This window comes from Brachyistius frenatus, unplaced genomic scaffold, assembly GCF_029030835.1.
Source record: "Brachyistius frenatus isolate BFR_SWC_R1_liver_20210118 unplaced genomic scaffold, ASM2903083v1 Contig_108, whole genome shotgun sequence".
Taxonomy (NCBI): domain Eukaryota; kingdom Metazoa; phylum Chordata; class Actinopteri; family Embiotocidae; genus Brachyistius; species Brachyistius frenatus.
In genome coordinates this window covers 1,306,995-1,325,101 of record NW_027210707.1, presented here as the reverse complement: position 1 = coordinate 1,325,101, position 18,107 = coordinate 1,306,995, and the positions used below count along the sequence as shown (strand labels likewise).

Below are 18,107 nucleotides of genomic sequence, written 5' to 3'. Positions count from 1 at the left end.
GCGACGCTCTGACAAATAGGGAAGATTAATCAAACAACGTCGACCAACAACGGTTTCTTTGTTGGCGTACAATGTCCACCTGAAGCTAAAACCACACGGCAGTGTGTACACGAAACAAAACAACGCCCGTTCAGCCGCGTTCGTCGACCTGCTTCCATGTAATCGAGCAGGAAGTCAGAGAATCACCATGTCGAACGATCAACTAATTATTCATCCCAGAAGAGGACACGTTTTTCAGAAAAGAAGGAAGGAATTTAAATTAATAATTGGTCAAAAAAGTTGGCCATTCATCTGAATTTAATTCAGTACGTTTTTAAGACATTATTAAATCTGCTGACCAGGTGTACGACTTTAAACGGGACTACAAACGCAGCTAAACGTAAACGGCAAAATTCAAAGATAGACGAGATTTAAGTTTACAATCGTTAATCGCTTATTATTTTGAAAGTTGCCTCCTAAAAGAAGTCTGATATTATGGCGTTAACGAACCAAGATGCAGAACGTTAAAAATACGGGGGCTAACAGAGTTACCCATGTCGCCCCCGGGTATTGTCCTTAACCCTGCCCATCATCTCATCATCCACAGACTGTCCTGGTCACTACTTAACCCTCAGCTGACCCAAACACCGAGTCTTGTGACAGGCCGGCCATTTGAGGAGGAGTAGCGGAGCTTTTCTCGGCTTATAAATGTTAAAAGTCTACACAATAGGCTGCCTGTTTAAATAAGATGACTGAGGGGTGATTAACAGGATATTCAGAAACAAGGCAGCTAATTAATGACGTAACAAAGCAATTCACTAATTTACTAATGTCTAAATTAAAAATCGGACTTGAGACATACAGGCAGCAGATGAATAAACAATCTAAATAAATAAAAACAATATTAAGGCCTGCTGAGGTTCATTCCAACAGAATTACAGAGAAAACGTCATGACGTTCAGCTGAAAGGTATCTTACCGTTTAAATGATTTATTCTCAATTTCATGCTTTAAAAAAAAATGTAAAAGAATTTAAATGGAAATACTACAAATTATGTGAAAGGTTTCGTTCAACAGGCTTTGTGCAGCCACAGCCAGCAACAAGATGGCTCACCGTGTTAAATCTGAAGTGTTTAAAATCGGTGTTTCTGTCAGCGCTGCTGCTCGGCCATGATGACATTCCTGAAGTCACCGCGCTGTCGCAACAGCACACCGAGTCGCGCCAAACTCCCGGTTATCATAAACACAGATCAGACACGGTTGCAGCAGTGAATCATATTCTCTCTGGATTGTTTGGATTTGCGAAGCTTGCAGGTTTCACAATTGGCATAACGGTTGCACACGGTAAAGGACCGACGGTGGGATTTGAAGCAATGCTGCGTGAGAACGAAAACATGATGAAGGCAAAGAACTGCACAACTGTAACGGCGTCCTGCCACGGCTTCTCGTTTGTGTGGAGACTCGGACCGTTCACGCAGCCAGGCTTCGGTTTCGCTATTTGAAGCCCGAGGTGCATTTGCGAGGGGTCAGTTAGAGTTCAGGATCTCAAGTCATACCAAAAAAAAAAAACTGCATCTAAAATGTATGCAGGTGGATTCATACATCCACATCAAAATGAAACTGATACTCCGTATTACCACCATCTCTCATGTTTGAAATCATCTGTGAGAAATTGTGAGCACTGATAAGAAGGAAACAAAAAAAAAAAAAAAAGAAGTACAATTTTACACTCAGCCACAGAGACAGATGGATGATAGAAGACTATTTGGCATCCGGCCTCCACTACGGGCTGCAAATCAAGTTGTTTAAGACACAGGCGAATCACCCACGTGGTGTCCGATACGTGCAAAGCGGTCCGGAGAAGATCAAGATCGATTATGTGCGAATGTATCAGCGCGATGTTAACCTGCGTTCACAGCTTTCCAGTTGTGATCGGTGCACCGAACATGCCTGGAAGCGCTGCGTGTGCGCGTGGCTGCTTTCTTTCTGATATCTCAACATCAAGGAACCCATCCTCTCATCTTTCCTCTGTTACTGCTACTTAGCTCATTATATGAACGGGAAGTTTCAATTATTTCCTTCTGGTCCAAGTAGTCATCAACCGTGGCGAGAACAGGAAGCGACATGTTTCAGGGCCTGATGAGATGATAACGTGCTCGGCTGTAAACACGGACTGAACACGAGATTAAACTTCGCCACGTGTGCGCTTATATCACCTTCACATCTCGGGCTGACGCTTGTAGGCATACGGGGAGTTGTGCGTGCTCTGTCTGGGACAAACTGAGTCCAGAACAGGATGTCAAGCCGGCACATTCATAGTTTTGAGATAAAAAAAAATTAAAAAAAGAAGGAACCAAATGAATCAATAAATAAATAGGAAACATTCATCAGAGGAGGAAGAAGATGTATAACCACATCAGTGTGTTCTACATTTCTGATGTCTCTTTGTATTTACTGCACCTTATTTGATGTCTGCATGGGGGTCATGTTACCACATCACGCACACGCACACATGCACGCACATCTCTGTTTATACAGCTCGGTGTTTATGTGGCATGGGCTTGTGCGAGTTAAAGCCAATTCTGATTATATTTTTAAACTGTAATTTCGGTGGTAAAAACCCGTCATTTGAATGAGTACCACCCCCACAGAGGCAGAAGAGAACATGGGAACAGTTTAGGACCGCAGCTACGTCCTAACCTTCACCTCAACGTGGACACTGTTCACTTATGATCGAGCAAAAAAAAAAAAAAGAATGAAAAAAAGAAGAGAAATCTGACCTGATAGTAGGCTTTAATCTGCCTGGTGAGAATAGAAAGGTTCTGGATGCGCAGTGTCGAGTCATTGTTCACTTTCTTGTTGGTCCGCTGCACGGTGGCCTTCGGATTTCTGCAGGGGAAAATTAAATATTTAATAATCATCACATTTTAAAATCATCGTTTACAGGAGTGTGTCACTGGATTGTTTGAAATACCGACGGCATGTTTCAGTTTGACACCATGTTGCTGTGTGTGATGGAGCCGGTGTGTGTTGAGCCAGAAACATTCGCACCACAGTGACAGCAGACTCTTGTTAAAGGAGGCCCAGTGACATCGACGTGCCAAAGGAACCACAGACACATTAGAAGACAAATAAAAATGACGCCCTTTCGATCTGTTGGCACCAGGAACGTCTCCAGCCTTCAAATTAAATTTATTGCCGACATAAACAAAATTGAAATGCCTCCACGCGGCGTTTACTTTTTAAGGCAACAACGAGGTAGCGTACCGTTTGTCTGCCCTCATCTGTCTCAATTAAATAGAAGAAGTACCTCCTTAGTGCTATCTGCGTCTTTATGCGGCTGAGAGTCGCCCGTGGGATGTTGAAAAGGAGCGTGCACGACCACTGACGTTATCACGGGTGTCAACATGTTTCAGTGAGCCTCCGAAATTCCTCACGCTCTCAGAGCACCGCCTCTTCAACAGCTCAACAATTAACCATCTGTAATATCTGGGAATTACCTTCAGAATACCAAACCTCATCTCACCTCATTCCTTCTTCAAACTATTTGGTAGATCATTTGAGTAGTTTGTCTCTGTGCCCGTCTGTGGAATGTTTGACATGCCGGCTATCTGTCAGTACGACGCATCGTTTAACAGCTGATCACTTTCCCATGTTTCGCCTGTGAAGTTCAGCGACGGCACGACTAATGATCGATGAAAAGCTTGTTGAAATGGCAAGTTAAAGGTTAAACGCACTGACGCTATGCAAGACCTGTGGACCTAATGTGATATCTGCGGATCCCCTGGGGGGAATTCCAGCTTCCTAGACTCACAGAAGCGAAGCGGCGACAAGGCAGCAACCTTAGAGCAGAACTTCACCGAGCAGCAGAGGAGCCCTTTGCTGTCATACTTTACACCTATACCTATGCATCTGTGTGCGTTTTATGTTTACAATACAGTCAACTCTTTTCAATTCAATTGTTCTGGTTTGAACATTTTCCTGTGTTGACCGAGACTGCGGCAGCTCAACTGTGAGAAAGCCTCAATGAAGAACTTTAAACTCTGTTTATTTGGCAGCTGAATTCTTTTTTTTTTTTTTTTTAATCTCCTTTGACTAGATTTCTAAACATTGGCAGCACATAATTAATGTCCTTCAGCAAAACCCACCAGTAGTTTTCTAATCTCCCACTCAATGCCCCGACAAATGTTTGCCAATTTTTCTCATGTATTAGAGATGATTACAGATTTCTGCTGTTTGTGTACATGTGACGTTTCCCAGCTACCACGACTGACAACAATACAACAGTGTGCGGGGCCGGCTGTCTCCTCAGCTGACGCGAATAAAGAAATATCTAACAATTAGCAGTATTAACATTACAGCTCAGTAAACACGAGGAGCATCATCACACCCAAAGCCAGAAAGTCTTACAGCCATGTTCAAAGGAAACACAATTGTGAATAAATTCATGATTAAATAATAAAGATATCAATAGAAACAACACTTTTATCTATTCTAATATATTGTTACAGAATTGAAACGTGCATTTCACTGTTCAGAGACAAATGCAACTTTATAGTAATTTGCTCGGGAAAAGCACATTTTCACAATCCGTGTCATTTTTTTTTTTTTTTTTAGCTTCAAAGCAAAATCCATCAAACCCTAAAAATCATATTTCTGCAATTAATTACAGATATTTGACCTGTGATCGTCGAGGAAAACAACACTTCATATTTTCACAGCCTTCCATCGGCAATGTCAAAGCGCAGCTCAATGGTTTCATGATACACACTCCGGACTTCAGAGCGTGTACATCCAGTGACCTATATAAGAGGGTCAACAAGACCTGAGGAGGAGGGGAGGGGAGGAGGGGGGGGGGCTTATGAATGCATGCATGCAGTGTGTAGCGCATCATATCACGCATGTGTGTGCATGCCTGTATCTGCATTCTTGAAATGGAGAACAGCGCAGCCATGTCTGTGTATGCAGCTAAATAATCGTGAAATTACACAAGAGGCGGGATATAATCTTTCCTCTTTTTTTTTTCCCCCCCGGAAAGACGAGGTCAAAGGTGAGCGATGTATTTTGCTTCAATGACGTTCAGCTCGCAGTCAAAGGGGACTTCTGGTTGAATGGTTGCATCCTCCTAATCACTTTACAATCCTGCTGCTCTGTTTCTACGGCCAGTGATTTAATAAACAGTAAACAATATGTCTATTTCACGTAAATCAAGCCGTACAAAGAGGAAGATACACATGCAGAGTTCCCAACCGTCATTTTAGCTTTACTCTAAAAATCCACAATTGAATAAAGCACAATAGATATTATGTTATGCAAAGAAAATAGAGAAAATTCCTGGTTTTAAATGAAAAAGCTCGTCTGTTAGGTCAACTGGCTGCAGTGTGGATGTGTTAATTAGCCTTTTGATCAGCCTCCACCCTGAGAGACACACACACACACACACACACACACACACACACACACACACACACACACACACACACACACACACACACACACACGTGCTAATCAGGCGGACATAGAGCTCTTTTTTTTTTAATACTGGTCTAAATGAACAGTCATGTGACCACCCCATCTCCCCCTGGCGCACGCACACACACACACACACACACACACACACACACACACACACACACACACACACCCATTTGAGGTCCACAGTAGGGGGTCTATTTAACACATTAATTAAAGAGGGCTGTAATCCTGTCAGGGCGAGGAGGGTGGTGGGAGAGAAAAAGAAAAAAAAAAAAGAAGCAAGAAAAGAGTTTCCCATTCACACATTCGTCCAGCGTCATCATCACAGTCAGCGGAGAACATGGCGGCCACAACAACAACGCCACACGATGCAGCCATCTCTGACGCCACACGTACAAGCGGGGACGGGCCGACACCCTTGAGGATCAGCAGGCGAATAAATACAGCGACTTAAAACAGCAACAGTAGTCCTCCACCCCCACCCCCCGCCCCGACCCCACCCCCCTGCTGATACAGTAAACCTAAGACTTCAAATAGACAAATAGATTAGCGATAGACAGGTAAAGCCAGCTCAACAGCCAACAGGACAGACAACTAGTCAGCAAGTCGGCCAGACGGCCAGTCAATAAGCCGGTCCATCGGTGCCGTCGATCGGCGCTGCGGCCCGATGTACAGTCGGGGGCCACTGGGCTTTCTCCTCTCATCGGCTGCCTTTGATTGGCTGGATAGGTTAGGGAGCAGTGCTAACCTATATATGACAGGCTACATTACAGTCAGCGTGGGTAGCCAGGCACATGCCCACACACACACACACACACACACACACACACACACACACACACACACACACACACACACACACACACACACACACACACACACACACACACACACACACACAGAGAGAGAAATGCAGCAAGCAGGCTAAATGCACACGCACAAAGAGAAGAAGGCAGGCTGCATTTGGCCACGTGTTGGAGATAGAGCTTATGAGCGGTACTGTCCAAACACAGCGGGGGAGTGTGTGTTTGTGCCTCCATGTGAGAGAGGGAACACAAACACACAGGAGGCGCACACAGTCCATGTGAGAGAGGGAACACAAACACACAGGAGGCGCACACAGGTTGTTTTTTTTTGTTAGTGAAGTGTCCGATTAGCTGGTAGGACAACTGGAATTATATAGAGAACTATTGGTGCTCCGAGTGCAGTCTCATTGCACGCTAACTAGACAGCTGCTTTAATCCCGTTATACTGGAGCGAACGTCAACACACTGACCAAAAAAAAAAAAAAAAAAAAAAATACAGAAAAGCAGAAACGGGAGCTAAAAAGTATCTTTACAAATTCGATTAATCTCAAACTAATGAAGAACCGACCAGTGACCTCAGGGCTTCACATGTCACCGCACCGTCCTTTATACTTCCACATTAGGGCAGTAAATGCAGATTATATTATTACAGACCATTAAAAAAAAAAATGATATGCTTGTAATAGCATCAACTGCAACTCTTAGATCCCCCCCCCCCCCCCCTCAACCCTCTCCCCCCTTTTCTCATGGGAACTCCACCACATAAACAGCCCAGTGAGGATGTGACCATCGGTATTTGGCTCTCATCACCCTGTTTCCTTGACTTGGCTTCTCGCGGCTCTACTCTTTGTCTTTCTGTTTCCACGGGGCCTCTTCTCATTCCTCTCCTCTGCCTATAAACTCATTCCTGCCAAGCTGGAAGTGATCTGAGTATTTTACAAGCACTTCAACACAAAAAATGTTGTGTCTCACAGGCCAAAAGCGGAGCGCACAACTCCTTCGGTGCGCCATCATGCTTCACTCACTAATCTGCTGCTCCGAGCTCCTCTTTGGAACAAATATTGCAGCCGGTCAACGATTATTTCTACGTTGCTGTTAATTCCCAGTGTTAAGCTGCTGGTCATGAAACTCAAGACTTCCTGCAGATGTTTCACGGCAGAAATCTTCCAGGGGGACAGATGGGATTTTTTTGTCACCCGAGCCACTCAAGGACTAGAAATGTGAAACAGGTGGAGGAAGTGTTGCGTTTACATGAAACATCAGCAGCAGCAAATTAACCCAGGAAATGGAAGCAGATACGTTTCAATCACATATAAAGCAGGTCTAAATGGAAATTTGAAATGAAGGTAAATAAATGAATGAATACCAGTGCATCCAAAAATACAATGCTAAATTGTGAAAAGCTGTGATTCATTTATAGTCAAATGAAAGCACAATCGACAGTTTAATTTTCTGAAATTCACAGAAATATGAGGATGCATTGGCTTCAAGTGTCAACAAAACTTCAAATCAGATTTTTTTTGCATTGCATTGCATTGCTAGAACTGAGAAACTAAGAGAAAATGTGCAGCTAAACTCCCCCAGCGGCCCCCGTGGAGTAAAACGTGCCCTCGGTTCCGAGCGCCCCACATTAACACAGCCATGTTAAAGTTTTGTCCTCTCAAGGTCACAGCTGCCGTTTCCTGCCTCGCATGATACGCATCTTCCTGCGCGAGAGACGCAGAGGGAATGGCGCGGCACGAAGATGATTACGAGTGCGGCGAGATTAATGTCCAACTTTACGCTCAACCCCCCCCCTCCTCCTACTCTCCCCAGTCTGGGCAGAAGCAGTGGGGGAAGCGCACAGACTGACTGACACCCCAGCAGCAGATCTGCCTGCCTCCACTCTCGTCTCCAGCTGGAATCCAAAAAATGTCTGCTGTAACTCGCCTTGGAGAAAGCCAACAAAGGCTTAAACATGCTGCTCAAAAAAAAAAAAAAAAAAAAAAAAGGAAACAGCAGAAAGAAAGGAGAGCGAGAGGAGCCGAGGTGAGGCGTGGACAGAAATGATGAAGACACCAGCAGGAGGAAGGATGCGGTGGGCGCTGGGAAATGATGATAGAATGAAGGAGACGAATGAGTTGATGGAGGCAAGGGAGAAAATAAGATGATTCAATCTGGGGCAGCAGCTAAAAATTATAATACTATAATTTATTTAGAAATCAAAATTAGAATTTTCATTATGAATGAATCTACTGATTATTTTCTACATTAATTGCTTAAGAAATTCCACTTACATGACAAAGAAAAGGAACTAATCCTCACATTTAAGAAGCGAGGCCGCCGATTTTTTTTTTTTTTGCTTGAAAAATTCTTCAAACAATTAATTTATGACAGATTATCCTTGTTCCAATCAAAGCTCCTGTCCAATCTGATGAATGAAACAAGGGAGCAAACCAGCAAAGGAAGAAATATCATCTTCAAAAGACCATTTGTGAACATTGTTGGAAATGTTCAATGTTCATCAAGTCTCATCAGTGATGATTGAAATTCGGAAATATGTGAATCTCCTTTGTTGTTTTTTTTACCCATTTTCTTCAAAATGACATATTAATGATCTTTCATAAATCCCATTAAGAAGCCTCATGTCTTATGGTTAATTAGACCTAAAAGGGCCATGTAAAAAAGATGTCTTAAAATGTTCATTTCTACATCAAACCATCTCCAACACACAGGAGCTTGATACAGTTTAAAAGCAGTACATCATTACGAACGGAATGATGAAATGAAAGGTAGAGACACTTTGACACATATGTTTCTTTGTATGAGGATTTTTGATTTTTTTTTTTTTCTTCCCGATGCTACATTAAACTCTGCCAGATGGCTGTCTAACCTCTGAATATTCTACCGGAGAAACAAAAGGCTCACCAAAGCAAAGTAGAAGCATAATGTAATCTCCATATGGTGCCATAAAAATGACTTGGAGAATGAAATGAAGCCAGTTGACAGCCAACATTAAGCGGTCCAGGACTTAAACTAACACGCGTCATTTAGTGCCGCCCCCCCCCTCGAAAACTCTTCCACAAGCACATCTGTCAAGGTTCTGAGTGTTTGACGTGCTGAAAAGCCAATTCTGTCATTGAAAGATGCCGGCCGCGGACAGGACGGCACGACCTGTCGTCTGGAGTTATGCCGAAATGTAGCCACGAGAGAAAGAGGCTTTTAAATGTGCCCTCAATATGAACCGATCCGTAGGTTTTTACCTCGCCTGCATGACGTCTGCGGCCAAAACACGCAGCTGAAAACCGTCGATAGGTGGCAGTTCGGTTCACTTCATGCGCGCTCTCATTCGCAGTGTGTGCAGCCGTCAGATCTGCAGACATGCACGGATCTGTCTGGATATTCACGCCAACAGAAACATGAACCGGTAGAACGCGTGTAGCCGCATTCTTCCTCCAAAATGCTTTAATACTCCACGCTTTCTTCAGGACTAATTTTCAGGATTAAAATTGGGTTGCACAACTTTTCATTGTGTAAAAAAAAAAAAAAAAAAAAAAAAAGTTCTTAAAGACAACGCGACCCAATGTGCCCGTCTACCTCGGTCGCATAACTCCGTCCCCCGGCGGGCTGTTGGAGGACGGACTGACCGGTTGACGGGCCAACGGAAGACACCGCGGGTCTGAACAATTGGCAGGAGAGCGGAGAATTCGACCGGACAGTTGTCACTCTGACAAAAATTTAATTGGCGCCTTCTTGCTGGGCGGGGAAGCTAATTGGTTTGACAGCACTACGGAGGCCGTCTAATTGGCTGGGTAATGTCAGTCACACGAGGGGCAGGGGGAGCGGGAGGGGTCACGGTGCCATCTGGTCGTCTGTCCAAACCGTTAGATAATCCTGGTCTCGCTCTCTCTCTCTCTCACTGTCTCTGATGACAACTGCTGCCAGCCGCTCGGCCACGTCTCTCTCTCCCGGAGAGCTGGATAGAGACGTTCACACGGCAGCACCGAGGCTTATCCTCCAACAACTGATACCGCAGAGAAAAGCTCCAGTTTCTTTAGCTGCAAGTGAGACCATATATGAGATGTATACGTGAGATATATATATATATATATATATATATATATATATATATATATATGTGTGTGTTTTACAGTCAAATTATAACACTACGTTTAGCACATAGCTGAATGTTTCCATCTACTAATAGATGTATATAATCTTTGTAGTTTTGTTTTCAACTCGAGAGAACATTTCCTTTAAACTTTCTAACGCAGTATTATGTGTGGCGTTTTTTTGTTTTGTTTTTTTGGAGGCAAACACCAGCGGAGTTGTTTTTTTTTTTTTAGCACGACTGGATCAACCGCGAGCAGAACACCTCCAACTAACACTTTCTACACTATATTGTAAGGCGTCGGGGAGGGGGGGGGGGGGGGGAGAAAACTAAAATGCGTACAAGTGAGACAAAGAGCGATTTTGTGGGAGCCAAACAAATACAGTCGCTGTTCGTTATCGCCTGCGGCCCTTCAAAAGAGGTTGGGGAAACTCACCTGTGGTTTCGAAGCTACTTTTAATAAGAGAGAGGGGGAGGAGGAGGAGGGAGGAGAGGGGGGAGGGGGCGTTTACTCCACACCGATGTCCCATTTCAACTACCGTAGTTTTCAGACTATAAGGCGCAGCGGATTATAAGGCGCATTAAGCAAAACAACACAGTCCGGTAAATCAAACTTTATTCAACTCAGTTGTAACAACAAATACCGGTACAGAAAAATACACTCACTTATCGATTCATTCCTCTTCCACAAAATCCATCGATGTTGAATTCTTTGGCGGCTGCTCTATTCCCACGTTCCGCTGCGCAGCTAATTGCTTGGAGTTTGAAACCCGCTTCGTAAGCATGCCTCTTAACAGGTGCCATTTTTGGAGTCCTTTTACATACACACAAATGTACTGCAATATAAAGTTGAAGCACAGTAAGTATTATGTATAAAAAGTGGAGGGGGTAAGCGTACTAAATACTGTTCTCTGATTGGTTTATTGTGGCTAACGCATACTCCGGGCGCGGGCTGCCTTACATGAATGCACTTTTAGTTTAGACATTTACATTCCTGTTACAGGGCCGATCAGGTCGCGACTCGGCGTACCGTAACGCTCCGAATACCCATTGAGCGGAGCGGCTCCGTTGCCTTACCAAAGTCGTACTTACACATTTCGACAGATTTTTGAGCGCATTGTACCGCATACAAATCGATCAATAAGCACAACAAGTAACCATACATAAGGCGCGCTGGATTATAAGGCGCACTGTCCATTTTTTGAGAAAATTTAAGGATTTTAAGTGCGCCTTATAGTCCGAAAAATACGGTAGATACATTTTTTTTTTAAATACAAAAAACAAAAACAAAAAACATTCATCTTTGATCAATGCAATTATCCAGAAGTCTGCAGCGGCAGCTGCAGAGGGTAGATGTACAATTGTGACACGCATTTTTACTACCATGATATTCCAGTTTAGCCGAGACTCGTGGAGTTTAAACGCACAGAAGGCAGACAAAGAGCAGCCTCACCAACATCACATCTGACCAGTACTGTAGCCCTTTTGTGTGGGAGGGCGGCTGGGGCAAGATGACTACCAACAGCTGCCTCAGTCCAAAACCAAATGCACAGAAAGAAAAAAAGAACACACACACACGCTCACGCACACACACACACACACACACACACATAAACACACAGGGCTGTGTGTGTGACTGGCAATCCCCGACATCCTGTCAGGCGATCACCAAGCCAGTCACCGTTCATTTTAGCTCAGAGCTGGCTGTTCTCTCTCGTAGCGTTCAACCGGCCATAAAAAGACATTCACATCCAGCTCTTTCCATTTATTTGCAGACAGAAATCCCACCGAGTGCCTGGACAAACATCTTCGTCCTAACGTGTGCAGCTGAGGAGTTGCCGTGCGGCACGTCAAACCGGGGCTTTAATTAGTCTTCTCCACACACTTGCTGTGTCTTTGGGTATCCCCCCCCCCCCCCCCCTCGAGTCGAAAGTGTTTTTTAATCTTTGGTATTTGGCATATCATTTTCTGCATCACTCACTCCTCTTCTCTCCCTCCCTATCCACATCCTTTCCGGTTTCTTTCCACTACACAAGGTCCCACAGGGGGAAAAAAAACGCTCTGAAAATACCGCCGACTTGTTCACTATTTTGAGGAGGCTGCGTGTGGAAACGGAAAAAGACGGCCCCGGAACCAAATGAACCCAGAACAGCCTTCCTTAAACACCTTTCTGTTTCGATACCTCTGCGTCGTGAGCTGGAGGAGGTAAACAAGCAGGAGAAAGAGGTGTGGAGGCGGTTGTTTGAACCCGAAGCTATAGGCGGCTTCGTTAGACTGACAGGTCGAGGACAGTGGAAGAAGAAGAGAATCACCATCCAGAGACAGGAAACAGCCAGTGGGGTTAATCAGTTCCTCGTGCGACGCAGCTACAGCTCGATCCCTCTAAAACAACCCACACTGGTTACCACATTCAAATCTGAAACGCAAAGAAGCATCTGGGTGGAGGATTTGGATTTTTTTTTTTTTCTTCTTCTTTCTTTTATCAGTACAATTCTGACAATCTAACCGTTGGGATACGAGACACTGATGTGAGGTGACGTGATCATTTATCTTCCGAGAGTGCAACACATAATCTCTTGAGAAGTGCAAATCAATTCCAGCGGGAGGCGCCTGGGTTGAACGCTCCTTACACAGGGGAGTAAATGCTGACAGTGTAGAGCGGAGCATTAGCGGAAAATGTGAAAAATTGTCCCGCTAGCGGGAAGTAGCAGCCTGGAGTCAGACAAAGGAGTGGAAAGCCGTCTCCTGGCATGATGCGCACGTACTAGTAGGTGACTGGAAAGACGAGACGGATTTAACACACACTGCCTCTGCTTCCTCCTGTATACAACCTGTCTAACTCTACCAAAGCATCTACTTCCCTTTTAATTGAATAATAAAAAAAAAAAATAATAATAATTTAAAAAAAAAGGTGCATCTGTGCGGCGCCGCTGTGTAATCTACATCCTGACTCTGCTGCAACCAGCGTGCCTCTGCTTAAGGCGACTATTTCCAGTTTAATCTACAGCACAGCAGGAAACGTGCTGCAGCTTCCAGGGGCGGGGTGGGGTGTCTTCCAGCCTGCTGCAGATGACGGTGTGTGTGTGTGTGCAGTGTGACCGCACTAAATAAATAAATAAATAAATAAATAAATAAAAAAAATAACCGGAGCAACTGGAGGTTGTGGAGCAGCACGCTGCATCCGTGCACCAAGGATTGATGGTGGACTCTGACAATAACTGTCTGCAAAGACTTCTGACAGTGCAGCCCTGTCATTGCCCCCAATACAGGGTCCCTTTGTGTGCAGCCTACATTCACTTCAGCAGACAATTCCAAGTGCTGGACACAGAGGCTGCAGCGGCTTCATTTACTCCTGAGGGGATGACCCCACCGAGAGCCCCCCCCCCCCCCACACACACACACACACCCCGTATCATTTCAACCCTCCTCCACACCTATGGAGCCTATATTACGAAGCAAACTGCACATATGACCGTCTAACTAGTGTAAACGGATGCTATATCTTATACATTTAGAAGGTGTCACCTGCCTTTTATCTGGCTGCAACGCTGCCCGACGCAGGAAACACATATTTCTGAATGCGTGTCTAGATTACTTACATCTCCAGCATGATCTCGTTCAGGTAAATCCCGTCCACGAGTTCAATATATTCCGCTAACTGGGTGCCATCGGTCACCGTCGGCTGGCCCACCGTCTTCACCTGAAAACAAAAACAATGCAAATAGGTGTTAAGAGAATCAATAAACACTAAAGAAAACGCAAGAGGTGATTAATTTAGGGGAGCTGGAGGCCCACGTGAATGATTAATTAGGGAGCTTACCCAGCAGACCAGAGGCGTGAGCATGAACTGCTCCAGCACAGGCGTGAAAACCTCGCTTTCCATATTTTTTTTTTTTTTTTTTTTTTTTCCTGGCGCCGTTTATTTCCGCAGATATGGGAAGAAAAAAAAAAAAGAGAGTATTTGCACTCCGAGGGAGAAATATCTGTTTGTTCAGACTCCACTCATGTAGTTAATTCAATTAAATCGACGCTCATTTTGGCTAAAGGCCACTGAAAGGAGGAAGGAAGAAGAAGAAGAAGAAAAAAGGGAAAAAAAAAAAAAAAAAAAAAAGGTTAATCCACAATCTTCTCGACACGACCCAGATGTTGCAGATGTCAACGACCGGGGCTCGGCTACCTCATGGGGAGGGCACGGAGTCACATTTTTTGTTTATAAATAATAATAATAATAATAATAATAAAAAAATAAACCTCAGTTAAAGGTTTTCTCTGTCTATCTACAAACGCGTTAAAAAGGTAAGACTACATGAGCCCTGAGCCAGGTATGGGTTAACGCTGAAGGAGCGAAGATTTCAGAGGAGAGGACTCTCACCAAAATATAACCTCCGACGCGCCTAAATCAAAGGAAAAAATATCCAGCGTGTGCGGCGGCGGGGAGCGGGGGAACAAAACAAACAAACAAACAAAAAATCCAGAGGTTTCAGCTCCTGCTTTTGAAATGCTCGGTTTCCTCCTCTTATTTATGGGGGAGTCATTCCTGAGCCGGTGACTCCTCTTCCTCCTCCCGTCTGCCTGCGTTCAAACGCCGCACACTACTGAGAGCAGCAGTTGAGAGGATGACTGGAGGACACGGAGTCCCGCCTCCCTGCCTCTCCCCTCCGCATCTCCCTCCGCCTCCTCTCCTCCAACTGAAAAGTAGGGCACCGATCAAAGCATCCCTTCCTGCTCACGTTTTTTTTGTTTTTGTTTTGTTCCGAGTCTGAGTAATGTTTCTTAGAAAACGTTTTGTCACGCAGCCTCAGTTAAATTAATTTATCACCATTTTGGGAAAGAAGCAAAGTTTTGTTGTTGTTGTTGTTGTTTTTTTGTTGTTTTAAGAGGAATACGTTTGTTTGCAGCTTTAATGTTGATAGACACATTTGTATCTTTGTTCTGGCACGTTGAAGCTTTTTTTTTCTTCTTCTTCTTCATTGGCAGGTAGAAATGCAGGTGATCCATTGTCTGCGTTTACAGCATGCAGTACATTAGAGGCAGCGAGGCAGGTGGGCTACTGACACCTGGTGGGTGGCGAACAGATGGCTGTAAATGTACTTTAGAGGAGGTTAAAAAACAGCTTTTGTCAAGTCAGAGAAATTAGTGACATCACACTCACATGATGCACTCTTCTTGTGAACGCATCGCATTTGGGCTGCAACTAACAATTATCTCCACAATCAATCAATCTTTCCGTTATTTCTTTGATCATTTCTGGATAGATTAGATATCAGAAAACTGTAAAAAAATAAATAATAATAATAATAATAATACGCATCATAATATAGCGTGAAAGGTTGCATCTGAAAATGTCTTGTTTGTCTGACCGGGAGACTAAAATCCAAAATATTCAATTAACTGTAATACAAGTTTTTTTTTTTTGGGGGGGGGGATGAAAAAAAAGACTTTGACCCATGACCTGATTATCAAAATAACGTGACACACAAATGATTACTCAGGGTTAAGTTAAAGACAGAAGATTTGTTACTTTTTGATAAATGATGAATACTTCAAGTCATTTTCCAAACAAAAATGCCTCACGTTAACCAGCTCCACCTTTCCAATGTGAAGCTTCGTTGCTTTTTTCTGTTTTTATATCACAGTGAACTGACTATCTGGTTTTAGAGTGAAAGTCAAGACATTCAAAACGTTAGTTTGGGTTTCAGGAAACTGTAATCACCATCTTCCACTATTTCCTTTCATTTTATTGACCAAAGAATAATTCAATGAAATTGGCAGCCGTGTTTAAAAGTTGCAGTAAATAATACAATTGGCGGATTAATTCAAATCAAACTGAACTTGTGCTTGCTGAATGAAGTTCTGTAATGAGGAGTCACTGTGATATATGCGGCTCATCGCTACACATTTGAAAGAAGTTAACCAGTTATTTGAACTACACTGTGTTTCTCTGCTGTATCAGCAGTAAGGTAATGACTGAAAGATAAGTCCAGAGATGCAGTCTCTCACCACAGAGGAAGGAGACACCTAATCAACAATTGATGAATGGCTCTGACGGTGTGAATAGGGAGCGAAGGCCGTGTGGCCAAATAACCAATTAAAAGACAATCACCGGTTTGGGAACTGGGGACCAGGGTTACCTCTCAGGAACCTGTTAGAATGAAAGGATTATTGTAGGTTTCCCCTTACAACTTGTAGTAAGCACATTCCCTCTTGGACAAACAGAGCGTCTCATTTGCATTTAGAATAACGGTCGCTGTTGTTGCTGCTTTAAATGAGACTGCAGGTCCTGAGTCGACCTGTTGTCTTGTTTTCTGAAAAACTTGTTTGACCGGGGGGATGTGAGCCAAGTGAGTGCACCTCAGTGCCATAAAGTGGCATAAAGTGCAGCTTTTTGAAAATCCAATGAAAACTAAAACCGCCCTTAAATTATTTTTTTTTTTTTGTAAAATTCAAAAAAGGTTTAATTTGTGAGCTACTTACACCAACGTCTACATTTGACTCTGGACATTGCATCAGTTATAAGGCTTTGCTTTGAACAGATGGGCTCAGTTCAAGGTATAAAGTAGATTTAACATCGAGGAGTGACTTCAGTAAAGTCCCAAATGTATTCAAAGTATTTTGTCTGATTGTATTTGAGCTGCAAAAGTGACAGTTGGGAGACTTTCTTTAAAAATAATACATGTTTTTGTAGAACTTCCACTGTGTCCCACATCATGCTCAATTTTTTTTTTTTTGGTATAATATTTAAATGTATTTAAAGCCTGTGAGAATATTCTTTCAAATCTTAAAGTAAGCCGATGCCATATTTTCTGAACAGCAGTCATTGTGGCCACAAGCAACAGTAATGAAGTTTGCCAGCATTATCTAACAATAGCCACCATAAACCTGTGGTCATACCACACCGAGTGAGGCCGTAGCCATGAAACTTAACAGGGAGGACAGAAGAAGAAGAATTACAAAGTAATTTCTGAATGTGCAAAACTTGAAATAAAAGTTTGGGAGGGAAAGTATGTTTAGAGTTTAAAACTACAATAATCTTGGGTTACATGCTGGCATTAACCAGTCAAGTTGTAGTTTCCGTCCATGTTTGTCGAGGCTGAAGGCATTCCTGAGGTATCACTTTCACAAGCAGGGGACAGATGTGAGGTCACACTGACCTAAAACATCGTATCGGGTCATCCCTGAGTCCAAGTGAACGGTTAATACAAATTTGAAGAAATTCCCCCCAAAAAGTGCAGAAGATGTCACGTTCTCCAAAAATGTGACGTTCTAATGACCTTTAACCTTTGACACTGTGTGTACATAAGTACGGGCAACCTAAAAAACATAATGCGCCCGGGTCACAGCCTTGGCAAACATGGGGCCGTAACAACTAACTTTTTTTTAATCAGGACTGTGTGGGTGTGGTTGAGATTCAAAGTGCCAAACAATCTAATTACATGTTCAGTCAAATGCGATTAAATCTAGACTGATAAGACATTCAGGGAAAGGTTGATTGTCTAAAAACATTTTCTTATATGCTGGCTGTTAAAAGATCCTTCCCAGACATTTATCTTTGTTATATGTAAAAACGACATCTGAAGTTCAATTAAAATTGAAACAAGAATAAAGTAATTAACTAATCTTTTTAGTGTAAAATCCCATTATGAGTTTTTGTGTTCTCTGTCTTGGTCAGATAAAAAAAAAAATGCAAAAAGAGGATTTTGTACCATTAAAGGTGGCTCTAATTTAATTTACGTTTGAATACTTATTCTATATTTCATA

General features: G+C 43.3%; 1 protein-coding gene across 7 annotated transcripts in view; it reads right to left on the bottom strand.

The window, feature by feature from the left end:
• Positions 1-14,931, bottom strand: part of ccdc88ab (coiled-coil domain containing 88Ab) — a 65,114-nt gene extending 50,183 nt beyond the window's left edge. For all 7 annotated transcript variants that reach the window (XR_011311498.1, XR_011311499.1, XM_069712222.1 and 4 more), the window contains exons 1-3: positions 14,170-14,931; positions 13,949-14,049; positions 2,759-2,867 (exon numbers count right to left, since the gene is read on the bottom strand). Coding sequence is in view for 5 of the 7 variants with exons in the window: in XM_069712222.1 (XP_069568323.1) it covers positions 2,759-2,867; positions 13,949-14,049; positions 14,170-14,232 (273 nt within the window). In the remaining 2 variants the exon portion in view is untranslated. The remainder of the gene's footprint in view (positions 1-2,758; positions 2,868-13,948; positions 14,050-14,169) is intronic.
• Between the last annotated feature and the right edge of the window lie 3,176 nt (positions 14,932-18,107).